Genomic DNA, 12,345 nt, shown 5'->3' with positions numbered 1-12,345 from the left:
GGAGCAGCTTCAAGTGATGTGAGACGCAGCAGCAGCAGCAGCACCGGCACGGTCAACCCTCACATTGACCTGTGATGTTGGTCGAGCTGAGGGGTTTCATCTCCTCCCAAGACCTCACAGAAATGTTCAGCAAAGCTGCGAACCTCTTGTTAGTGGGGGGGCTGAGATCGGATCATCGTTCTTTCCCTTAAGGATGCTGGTAGGTGTGGCGCTGCAAGTTACTTTTTTGATGAGGCAGACCCAGACCAAACCTCCCCTACACCCCCACACCCCACACCGCTCCACTCGGGGGTCTTCCCGAAGGGAGACGCCACTGCGACTGGCCACGTGGAATCTCCGAACGTTGACTGCGTGGCAAAGGCTGCCTGTCCTCTGTCGGGAGCTCGACTGTTACCACCTGGACCTCTACGGAATACTGGGAGTCCTGTGGCCTGGCTCTGGCTCCTGTCACCCTGACGGATGGACAGTCCTCTACGCATAGCGGCGCAGGAATCTGCCAAACAACAGGGAGCGGTTCTTCTTTTGAACAAAGGCACGTGGGAGCGTGGCGGCGAGGTTTGTCAATCCTGGAAGTCCCCGGCTAATGTGTGGCACGTCTCTCCATCAACGGGAGGTGAGGAATGGTGCTGGTGGTGGTGGTGGTGCTGGTGGTGCTGGTTGCTTCCGCCTCCACAGACTATGAACATGAGCGCAGGGACGCAGACAGACCCGAGGATTCAGATGCCTTCTATAACCTCCTGTCCCAGGTGCTCGCTAAAGTGGCCCCTCGGGATAGAGTCATCCTGTTGGGTGACTTTATGACGCTGGCACCTGGTCTGGAGTGATTGGAATGCATGGGCCAGATCAGTTCAAGAGCAATAGTAGGAGGCTGCTAGACTTCTGTGCAACCCATGGGCAGTAATCTGCCATCATGTTTGAGTCCCATCGCCTTGGCAACGTTCTTCCATAACTTTAATGTCTTGATGAAAGCGTTCACCTTGTTCTTCGCTCACGTGACCCATGCTCTCTGGAAACTGGGCCAAGTGACTATGTAAGTAGTGAACCTTGATGCTCATTCTACATCCAAGTGCTTGGAAACTCAAGAGCAGCTCCTCCACAATCTCTCGATAGTTGTCCGCTTGCCTGTTCCCAAGGAAATTCCGCACCACATCAGAGAATGCATTCCAAGCTCTAGCCTCTGCCGCAGTCATTGTTGTAACAAAGTGTGGATCCCTGATGAGTGTTCTTATTTGAGGGCCATCAAATATTCCTGCCTTTTTCTTCTCGGCACTAAGGCTTGAAAAGGTTGAACATATATACAGTGAGGGAAAAAAGTATTTGATCCCCTGCTGATTTTGTACGTTTGCCCACTGACAAAGAAATTATCAGTCTATAATTTTAATGGTAGGTTCATTTGAACAGTGAGAGACAGAATAACAACAACACAATCCAGAAAAACGCATGTCAAAAATGTTATAAATTGATTTGCATTTTAATGAGGGAAATACGTATTTAACCCCCTCTCAATCAGAAAGATTTCTGGCTCCCAGGGAGTGCTCCTAATCTCAGCTTGTTACCTGTATAAAAGACACCTGTTCACAGAAGCAATCAATCAGATTCCAAACTCTCCACCATGGCCAAGACCAAAGAGCTCTCCAAGGATGTCAGGGACAAGATTGTAGATCTACACAAGGCTGGAATGGGCTACAAGACCATCACCAAGCAGCTTGGTGAGAAGGTGACAATAGTTGGTGCGATTATTCGCAAATGGAAGAAACACAAAATAACTGTCAATCTCCCTCAGCCTGGGGCTCCATGCAAGATCTCACCTCGTGGAGTTGCAATAATCATGAGAACGGTGAGGAATCAGCCCAGAACTACACGGGAGGATCTTGTCAATGATCTCAAGGCAGCTGGGACCATAGTCACCAAGAAAACAGTTGGTAACACACTACGCCGTGAAGGACTGAAATCCTGCAGCGCCCGCAAGGTCCCCCTGCTCAAGAAAGCACATACACATGCCCGTCTGAAGTTTGCCAATGAACATCTGAATGATTCAGAGGACAACTGGGTGAAAGTGTTGTGGTCAGATGAGACCAAAATGGAGCTCTTTGGCGTCAACTGAGCTCGCCGTGTTGGGAGGAGGAATGCTGCCTATGACCCTAAGAACACCATCCCCACCGTCAAACATGGAGGTGGAAACATTATGCTTTTGGGGTGTTTTTCTGCTAAAGGGACAGGACAACTTCACCGCATCAAAGGGACGATGGACGGGGCCATGTACCGTCAAATCTTGGGTGAGAACCTCCTTCCCTCAGTCAGGGCATTGAAAATGGATCGTGGATGGGTATTCAAGCATGACAATGACCCAAAACACACGACCAAGGCAACAAAGGAGTGGCTCAAGAAGAAGCACATTAAGGTCCTGGAGTGGCCTTGCCAGTCTCCAGACCTTAATCCCGTAGAAAATCTGTGGAGGGAGCTGAAGGTTCGAGTTACAAACGTCAGCCTCGAAACCTTAATGACTTGGAGAAGATCTGCAAAGAGGAGTGGGACAAAATCCCTCCTGAGATGTGTGCAAACCTGGTGGCCAACTACAAGAAACGTCTGACCTCTGTGATTGCCAGCAAGGGTTTTGCCACCAAGTACTAAGTCATGTTTTGCAGAGGGGTCAAATACTTATTTCCCTCGTTAAAATGCAAATCAATTTATAACATTTTTGACATGCGTTTTTCTTGATTTTGTTGTTGTTATTCTGTCTCTCACTGTTCAAATAAACCTAACATTAAAATTATAGACTGATAATTTCTTTGTCAGTGGGCAAATGTACAAAATCAGCAGGAGATCAAATACTTTTTTCCCTCACTTAAGCTGAAGCAGTCTCCAGTGTGATCAAGAGCTTTGACGAATCGCTTCATTAACCCAAGTTTTATGTGCAGTGGGGGAAATACAATTTTATTCCTATCAACCAGAGGCTCATTCTTGATGTTCTTGTCACCAGGCGTCAAACTGATTCTTGGTGGCCAGTTCTTTTTAACCCAGTGTTCTAATGTAGCCCTACTGTCCCAGTAGCACAGGAAACAAGGGTATTTGGTGTGACCTCCTTGCTGACCCAGCAGAAAATTAACCATTTTCAAATCAACACAAATTAGCCATCCATGAACATGGTATTCCAATCTATCCAGAACAATTTTGATGTTGGCATACGCTTCATTCATTTTTACAGAGTGTCCTATTGGGATTGAACCATATATATTTCTGTTGTTAAGTGACACACATTTCAAACTCCTTTTACTACTGTCAATAAAAAGTCCCCATTCACTTGAATCATATGCGGGCAGTCCCATATTGAGAAGAAGCCCTTCAACATCATTCCAATGAACAAGTTGACCATCTGAATGGAAGTACTTTCGCAGTGCTGCTTCTCTGTTACGATAAAAGGAGACACTAGTGCCAGGTCTGAGTAGTCCTTTCTCTTGCAGCCTGGAAGCCAACAATTCAGCGGACTGCTTTGGCAAATACAAATCTCTTACAAGATCATTCAATTCAGGCTGACTAAACAAGGACATTTTATCACAATCTGCATCAGATGGCGTAGATTCGATCTGAGCATCATAATCTGTAGAAGCAGGTAAACTGAGGGATTCAACATCAATCTCTGGTGGTTCAGTAAATACAGGCACAGGTATTTCGTCACAGTGCTCAACTGGTCGTCTGGCAGATGTGATACCTGGGTATTGTAGGTGTTGTTTGTTTTTCTTATTGAAACCTTTTACATTGACAAGGCAGAAGTAGCAGTTATCCAAATGGTTTGTAGGTTCTCTCTAAACCATTAGCACACCAAACTTCAGCTTAGCATTCCTTCCTTTAGACCATGATCGCAAAGTTTCAACACAGGTTTTACACACTTTGTGAGGAGCTCAATTTTTGTCTTGGTCTCCAAGTCGTACTTTAAAGTAGGCAAGATAAACCTTCTTGACAAAGGTATTGATGTTGCGCCTTTGATCCTGCAAAGTGAAGCTGCCACAGATGTAGCAGAAGATATCTGGGTCATTACTGCATTTCCTTCTTTCGGATGTTGTAGCCATTGTTAGATCACGCCCTGCAGAAGAAAAATATTAAATAAATGTGGATATCTACATAAAATGATATTATAAACACACTATCCTAAAAATACAGCACCATATTTTAACACTAAAGCAGTCACTGACTCGCAACAACTTGCAATCATAAGTGACAGAGTTAATTTCGGGTAAAATCAATGAAAATGGGGTATGCCGATAGCATAAAAATGAGATGTGATAGAGAAAATCTGAGATCAAATTTGGAATCAGCACCCTGAAATTAGTCTAAAACAGCTGCAAAAGTCCAGGCCAGAAAATACAAAAATAAAAATTGTTGACCAGTGTAATGTGGGAGCCAGAGGACATCCCTGTCGCACCCCAAGGTGTACAAGGAAAGCCTCTGACTCCCGGCCACGTAGTTTTACCCGGGCCCGCTCACCATCATGAAGGTCCTTAATGATCGTGAGTAGAGGGTCAGGGATTCCGAAAGCACGAATAACAACCCAGAGCCCAGGCCTACTGATGGTATCATAGGCCTTGACCAGGTCAATAAAGCAGAGATGTAGGTCTTGTTGGAATTCCCTACACCTCTGCTGTAGCAGACGGACAGAAAATATGGCATCTGTGCAGGACCGCCCTTTCCTGAAACCGCATTGGGGTTCCGCAAGCCTCTCCTCAGCGTGCCTAGCAAGGCGATGTTGAATAATTCTTGCCAGGACCTTTCCCGGCACACTGAGGAGTGAGATGCCCCTGTAGTTGTTACAGTCTGACACTGACACGCACACACAGACATACACATGTACACACAGTGACACTGACACACATACAGACATACAGACATACAGTGCCACTGACAAAGACACACACACTGACATAGACAAAGATCCCCCGTGTAGCCTCAACAGACTGTAGGGACAAGTGCTGTTAGCGAGCACCTATGAAGGCCGACACGGCACACGAGGGGGTGGGTGGCCAACACCACGCCCGGCCGCCTTTGTCTCCCCAGTGACGATGTTTACTACACACCGCACACCAAGTACTCATTTGAGTCCGAGTCGACCTAGGGGAGGTCCAGGATAAGTTCAGATACTCATCACACGGGCTGTTGGCCGTGAGCGGGAATCGAACTCGGGTGGTCGTGTTCGTAGCGCGGCGTAGCGCTAACCGCTGCGCCACCGCTCCCCACGCACAGTGGAAGAGGCATCGGTCACAATCTGGTCCCCGGCGGCTGATTGTTTCAGCTGCAAATCAACCGAAATGGGATCGCGACTTCGTTCAAACCGCAGCAACATCGCTCGTGGCAGGAAGCCCTCCTGGACCAAGAGACTCGCAGAGTCGCCCCCTGGGTGAACACCACGGAGTGACGAGGATGATGGTGATGTCATGGTCGTGGTGGTCACGATGCTGCTGATGATGATGGTGATGTCATGGTCCTGGTGGTCACGATGATGGTGGTGATGATGGTGATGATGGTGATGTCATGGTCGTGGTGGTCACGATGCTGCTGATAATGATGGTGATGATGGTGATGTTGATGGTGATGTTGACGATGTTGACGATGGTGATGTTGACGATGTTGATGGGGATGTTGATGGTGATGTTGATGGGGATGTTGATGTTGACAGTGATGTTGACGATGTTGATGGTGATGTTGACGATGGGGATGTTGATATTGATGGTGATGTTGATGATGTTGATGTTGACAGTGATGTTGACGATGTTGACGATGTTGACGATGGGGATGTTAATGGTGATGTTGATGGGGATGTTGATGGTGATGTTGATTGTGATTTTGACGATGGGCATGTTGATGATATTGATGGTGATGTTGACGATGGTGATGTTGACGATGGCGATGTTGATGACGATGTTGACGATGTTGATGGTGATGTTGATGTTGACAGTGATGTTGATGGTGATGATGATGTTGATGACGATGTTGACGGTGATGTTGTATTCACTGGACACGCTTGGGTCGACAATGAGAGTCTCAGGCGGGGCGCGATGCCATCGCGCGGTTTATTCTGTGATTCTGTATTTTTTACAAAAGGTGGTTTCTTTCGGCAGGGCGTCTCGTGCAGGGCGCCGTGTGTGAGGTGCAGGGCGCCGTGTGTGAGGTGCAGGGTGTCGTGAGTGAGGTGCAGGGTGTCGTGATTGAGGTGCAGGGTGTCGTGAGTGAGGTGCAGGGCGCCGTGTGTGAGGTGCGGGGTGTCGTGAGTGAGGTGCAGGGTGTCGTGTGTGAGGTGCAGGGTGTCGTGTGTGAGGTGCAGGGTGTCGTGAGTGAGGTGCAGGGTGTCGTGAGTGAGGTGCAGGGTGTCGTGTGTGAGGTGCAGGGTGTCGTGTGTGAGGTGCAGGGTGTCGTGTGTGAGGTGCAGGGCGCCGTGTGTGAGGTGCAGGGCGCCGTGTGTGAGGTGCAGGGTGTCGTGAGTGAGGTGCAGGGTGTCGTGTGTGAGGTGCAGGGTGTCGTGTGTGAGGTGCAGGGTGTCGTGTGTGAGGTGCAGGGTGTCGTGTGTGAGGTGCAGGGTGTCGTGAGTGAGGTGCAGGGTGTCGTGAGTGAGGTGCAGGGTGTCGTGTGTGAGGTGCAGGGTGTCGTGTGTGAGGTGCAGGGTGTCGTGTGTGAGGTGCAGGGCGCCGTGTGTGAGGTGCAGGGTGTCGTGAGTGAGGTGCAGGGTGTCGTGTGTGAGGTGCAGGGTGTCGTGTGTGAGGTGCAGGGTGTCGTGAGTGAGGTGCAGGGTGTCGTGTGTGAGGTGCAGGGTGTCGTGAGTGAGGTGCAGGGTGTCGTGAGTGAGGTGCAGGGTGTCGTGTGCGAGGTGCAGGGTGTCGTGTGTGAGGTGCAGGGTGTCGTGAGTGAGGTGCAGGGTGTCGTGTGCGAGGTGCAGGGTGTCGTGTGTGAGGTGCAGGGTGTCGTGAGTGAGGTGCAGGGTGTCGTGTGCGAGGTGCAGGGTGTCGTGAGTGAGCTGCAGGGTGTCGTGTGCGAGGTGCAGGGTGTCGTGAGCTCTGCTCAGAGCTCGTCCCTCTGCTGCTCCCCCTCCGTGCGGATTTGCTGCAGGGCGTCCTCCTCGGAGAACATCTCCCTCATGAGGTCCTCGGCACGGACCCTCTCCTGCAGGGCAAGGGGCAGGGGGGGAGGGGTGGGGTGAGAGGGGCAGGGTGAGAGGGGCGGGGTGAGAGGGGCAGGGAGAGAGGGGCAGGTGGAGAAGGGCAGGGGGGAGGGGCAGGGGGGAGGGGCAGGGAGAGAGGGGCAGGGAGAGAGGGGCAGGGAGAGAGGGGCTGGGGGGGAGAGGGCAGGGTGAGAGGGGCAGGGGGGGAGGGGCAGGGAGAGAGGGGCAGGGAGAGAGGGGCAGGGTAAGAGGGGCAGGGGGGGGAGGGGCAGGGGGGGAGGGGCAGGGGGAGAGGGGCAGGGGGAGAAGGGCAGGGGGAGAAGGGCGGGGGGAGAAGGGCAGGGGGAGAAGGGCAGGGGGAGAAGGGCAGGGGGAGAAGGGCAGGGGGAGAAGGGCAGGGGGAGAAGGGCAGGGGGAGAGGGGCAGGGGGGGGAGGGGCAGGGAGAGAGGGGCAGGGAGAGAGGGGCAGGGGAGGGGCAGGGGGGGAGGGGTGGGGTGAGAGGGGCAGGGGGGGAGGGGCGGGTTGAGAGGGGCGGGGTGAGAGGGGCAGGGGGAGAGGGGCAGGGGGGGAGGGGCAGGGAGAGAGGGGCAGGGAGAGAGGGGCAGGGTGAGAGGGGCAGGGGGGGAGGGGCAGGGGGGAGGGGCAGGGGGGGAGGGGGGCAAGGGCAGCCCCCGGAGTCCCCACCCCACCGAGTGTCTGAGAGTCCCCGGAGCCGAAGACCCCAGCGGTGGTGAGTGGGTGGGTGGGTGAGGAGGTGACTGAGAGGGTGAGTGGGTGGGTGGGTGAGGAGGTGACTGAGAGGGTGAGTGGGTGGGTGAGCGGGTGAGTCCGTGGATGAGTGAGTGGGTGGGTGACTGAGAGGGTGAGTGGGTGGGTCGGTGGGTGAGTGAGTGGGTGAGTGGGTGGGTGAGGAGGTGACTGAGAGGGTGAGTGGGTGGGTGAGGAGGTGACTGAGAGGGTAAGTGGGTGGGTGAGCGGGTGAGTCCGTGGATGAGTGAGTGGGTGTGTGAGTGAGTGGGTGAGTAGGTGGTTGAGTGAGTAGGTGGTTGAGTGAGTAGGTGAGTGAATGGGTGGATGGGTGAGTGGGTGTGTGAGGGGGTGAATGAGAGGGGGAGTGGGTGGTTGAGTGAGTGGGTCAGTGGGTGGGTGAGTGGGTGAGTGAGTGGGTGAGTAGATGGGTGAGTGGGTGGTTGAGTAGGTGAGTGCGTAGGTTAGTGAGTGGGTAAGTGGGTGGGTGAGTGAGTGAGTGGGTGAGGAGGTGACTGAGAGGGTGAGTGGGTGGGTCGGTGGGTGAGTGAGTGGGTGAGTGGGTGAGTGGGTGGGTGAGGTGACTGAGAGGGTGAGTGGGTCGGTGGGTGAGTGAGTTGGTGAGTGGGTGGGTGAGTGAGTGGGTGGGTGGGTGAGGTGGTGACTGAGAGGGTGAGTGGGTGGGTCGGTGGGTGAGTGAGTGGGTGAGTGGGTGGGTGAGTGAGTGGGTGGGTGGGTGAGGAGGTGACTGAGAGGGTGAGTGGGTGGGTCGGTGGGTCGGTGGGTGAGTGAGTGGGTGAGTGGGTGGGTGAGTGGGTGAGTGAGTGGGTGAGTCCGTGGGTGAGTAGGTGGTTGAGTGAGTGGGTGAGTGAGCGGGTGGATGGGTGAGTGGGTGTGTGAGGGGGTGAATGAGAGGGGGAGTGGGTGGTTGAGTGAGTGGGTCAGTGGGTGAGTGAGTGGATGAGTGAGTGGGTGACTTGGTGGCTGAGTTGGTGAGTGAGTGGGTGAGTGAGTTAGTGAGTGAGTTAGTGAGTGAGTGGGTGAGTGAGTGGGTAAGTGAGTGGGTGAGTGAGTGGGTAAGTGGGTGGGTGAGTGAGTGAGTGGGTGAGTGAGTGGGTGAGTGAGTGGATGAGTGAGAGAGCGGGTGAGTGAGAGGGTGAGTGGGTGAGTTAGTGGGTGGGTGGGTGCGTGGGTGATCGAGTGGGTGAGAGGGTGGGTGAGTGGGTGAGTGAGTGAGTGAGTGGGTGGGTGAGTGAGTGAGTGGGTGAGTGAGTGAGTGGGTGAGTGAGAGAGTGGATGAGTGAGTGGGTAGGTGAGTGAGTGAGTGGGTGAGTCAGAGTGGATGTGGCCCTCATCGCAGTGAGTGTGCCTCCACCTGCTGTCGACAACGCGCTACTGCACAGCACAGCACCGAGTGGGGAGTTTGTGTGGTAGGTAATGAGAGTGTGTAGTGAGAGTAAGTGGTAGTGGTGGTGGTGGTTGTAGTGGTGGTGGTTGTGAAGGTTGTGGTAGTGGTTTGGGTAGTGGTGGTGATTGTGGTAGTTGTGGTGGTGGTAGTGGTGGTGTTGGTTGTGGCAGTGGTTGTGGTGGTGGTTGTGGGCTCACCTTCTCGCGGCTGGCCACGTCGAAGGTGAACCACAGCGCGAGTGCGCAGCGGCGCCCGCGGGTCACGGCGCGGACCCCGTGCGGGTTCTCGCTGCCCGCGGAGAACGCCACCAGGCGGCCACAACGCGGACTCACCGCCGCCTGCCGCACCACGACACACGCACAACACACACACCACACACACCACACGTACCGCACTCACCACGTACCACACTCACCGCACAACACACTCACCGCCTGCCACACTCACCGCCGTCTGCAGCACCACGCGACACACACACCACACAACACTCACCGCACACCACACAACACTCACCACGTACCACACTCACCACGTACCACACTCACCACACAACACACTCACCGCACAACAGACTCACCACCTGCCACACTCACCGCCTGCCACACTCACCGCCTACCACACTCACCGCGTACCACACTCACCGCGTACCACACTCACCACACAACACACTCACCGCACACCACACAACACTCACCACGTACCACACTCACCACGTACCACACTCACCACACAACACACTCACCGCACAACAGACTCCCCACCTGCCACACTCACCGCCTGCCACACTCACCACCTACCACACTCACCGCGCACCACACTCACCGCGTACCACACTCACCGCCTGCCACACTCACCACCTACCACACTCACCACCTACCACACTCACAGCGTACCACACTCACCGCGTACCACACCGCGTGCCACACTCACCGTGACGGTCTCCGCGTCGAGTGCGGTGAAGATGAAGTCTCCTCCTTCAAAGTCGTCGTTCAGGTAGAGAATGGCACTGCACGGGGAGAGAGTGGGGAGAGAGTGTGTGAGTCAGAGGTCGCAACCGGGTACCCGATACCCGTACCCTACCCGATACCCGGCTACTCGTACCCGGCCGGGTACGGGTAGCCGGGTACCCGTTTGTGACCCTGGTGCGGCCGTGTACGGGTACGGGTAGGCCGTGAGTCACTGGTGAGTAACCGTTTGTCACTCATTTCCCAACGTCTTGTCTGTTCTCACAATTCAAGTTCCTAGAATCAACCCACCCGCGCCTGCAACATGGCTTCATCCCAGAGGTCGCAATCAGGTACCCGATACCCGTACCCTACCCGTTACCTGGCCGGGTACGGGTAGCCGGGTATCGGGTAGGGTACGGTTACCCATTTGCGACGCTGGTGCGGCCGGGTACGGGTAAGGAATCAAAACCCGTTTGCGACCTCTGGTGTGAGTGCCTATCGTCTATTTTGGGGAGCGGCAGTGTAGTGGTTAGTGCGTTACGCTACAAATCCGGCGATCCGAGTTTGATTCCCACTCACGGCCAACAACGGTGACGAATATCTGAAGCGGTCTGGGGCCTCCCCTAGGTCGACTCAACCTCAAATGAGTACCTGGTGCAGTGTGTAAACATCGCCACAGGGGAGACAAAGGCGGCTGGGCGTGGTGCTGGCCACCCACCTCTTCGTGTGTCGTGCCGGCCTTCGTAGGTGCACGCTAACAGCACTTGCCTCAACAGTATGCTAAGGCTATACGGGTTGTTTTGTCTTTGTCTTTATTAGTCTGTGTGTGTGAGTACCTGTAGGCAGGGCCTATGATAACATCAGTAGGCCAGGGCTCTGATTTGTTCTTCGTGCTTTCGGAGTCCCTAACTCTCTGCTCACGATCATTCAGGACCTTCATGATGGTGAGTGGGCCCGGGTAAAGCTACGTGGCCAGAAGTCAGAGCCTTTCCCTGTACACCTTGGGGTGCGACAGGGATGTCCTCTGGCTCCCACATTATTTAACATCTATTTTGATCTCATAGTTCGTGAAGCCTTCAATAGCTGTACCGGACGAATTTCCATCTGGTACAGATACAATGGGAGGCTGATCGATGCATGGGTGCGGTCAAGGGATGGCTCCCGATTGGTCAACCATGTTATGCATGCCGATGATCTTGTAATTGCTGCTCACTCATAGGAGGAGTTGGAGGCGCTGCTGCTGAACCTGGAGCTTGCTACGAAGAGGTGGGGCCTTACCATCAGCCCCACCAAAACTAAGCACCTGCCTGGGTATTTTGTACCATCGGACACTCCACCCCCACAACCCTCAATTGGTGATGGGCCAGTTGTGGAGAGAGTGGAGAGTTCCCCATACCTGGGCAGTGTACTCATGACTGGCTCCGGTTTAACAGCAGAGATCTCACTCCGAATCAGTCCAGCAGCGCTATCTTTTCATCAGTTGCGTAACGCTGTGTGGAAGCTACCTGGTCTGTCGCTCCGCACGAAGCTTCAGGTCTTCTCGGCCACGGTCATTCCCTCCCTTTGCGATGCTTGCGAAACGTGGACTCCCCTAATGGAACATCTTCGCCGATTAGAAACATTTAGGCTGGCCTGCCTACGATCCATCTTGGGTTTAACCAGGCTGGATTGTGTGAGGAGCTCACAAATCCTTGAAAAATCTGGCCAAAGCCCCATCGGTGAGCTCCTCTGGCAAGCAAGGCTGCGTTGGCTGGGCCATGTAGCCCGCATGCCCAGCCACCACATGCCTAAACAGCGTTTGTTCGGCTGGATAGACGGGGCTAAACGGGCGCGGCACGGGCTAGAGAAGAGATGGAGTGATGTGGTACAGGAGGACATGGAGACGAGTGAACTTGCCGATGACTGGTACCAGCGGTGTCAAGATCGGCCTCTGTGGAGGAGGCTCGTGAAGGACGCTACTGGGAAGTTGGAGGCCGTCGCCCTCCAACAACAACGGAGGGCGGAGGAGCGACGCTCACAACAACCAGCAGAGCTCCGGGTGGCTAAAGCACAGCAAGATGGCACAGTAGGGGGCACAGGTGGTGCATCAGCCAGTCAT

The 12,345-nt window shown here is 54.2% G+C and overlaps 1 protein-coding gene across 1 annotated transcript; it reads right to left on the bottom strand.

Moving 5' to 3' along the window:
- Positions 1-6,041: 6,041 nt before the first annotated feature.
- LOC133352358 (uncharacterized) lies at positions 6,042-11,963 on the bottom strand. The gene is made up of 4 exons (XM_061567953.1): positions 11,953-11,963; positions 10,231-10,306; positions 9,506-9,638; positions 6,042-7,117 (listed from the first exon to the last, which is right to left on the bottom strand). The coding sequence occupies exons 1-4, from the start codon at positions 11,961-11,963 to the stop codon at positions 6,063-6,065; spliced, it is 1,275 nt and encodes a 424-aa protein (XP_061423937.1). The 3' UTR covers positions 6,042-6,062.
- Positions 11,964-12,345: the final 382 nt, after the last annotated feature.

This window comes from Lethenteron reissneri, chromosome 40 (assembly GCF_015708825.2).
Source record: "Lethenteron reissneri isolate LAM-NWPU_2019-01 chromosome 40, ASM1570882v1, whole genome shotgun sequence".
NCBI classification, from domain to species: Eukaryota; Metazoa; Chordata; class Hyperoartia; order Petromyzontiformes; family Petromyzontidae; genus Lethenteron; species Lethenteron reissneri.
Note: the sequence above shows the minus strand (reverse complement) of the source record. Positions and strands in the feature narration are given on the sequence as shown.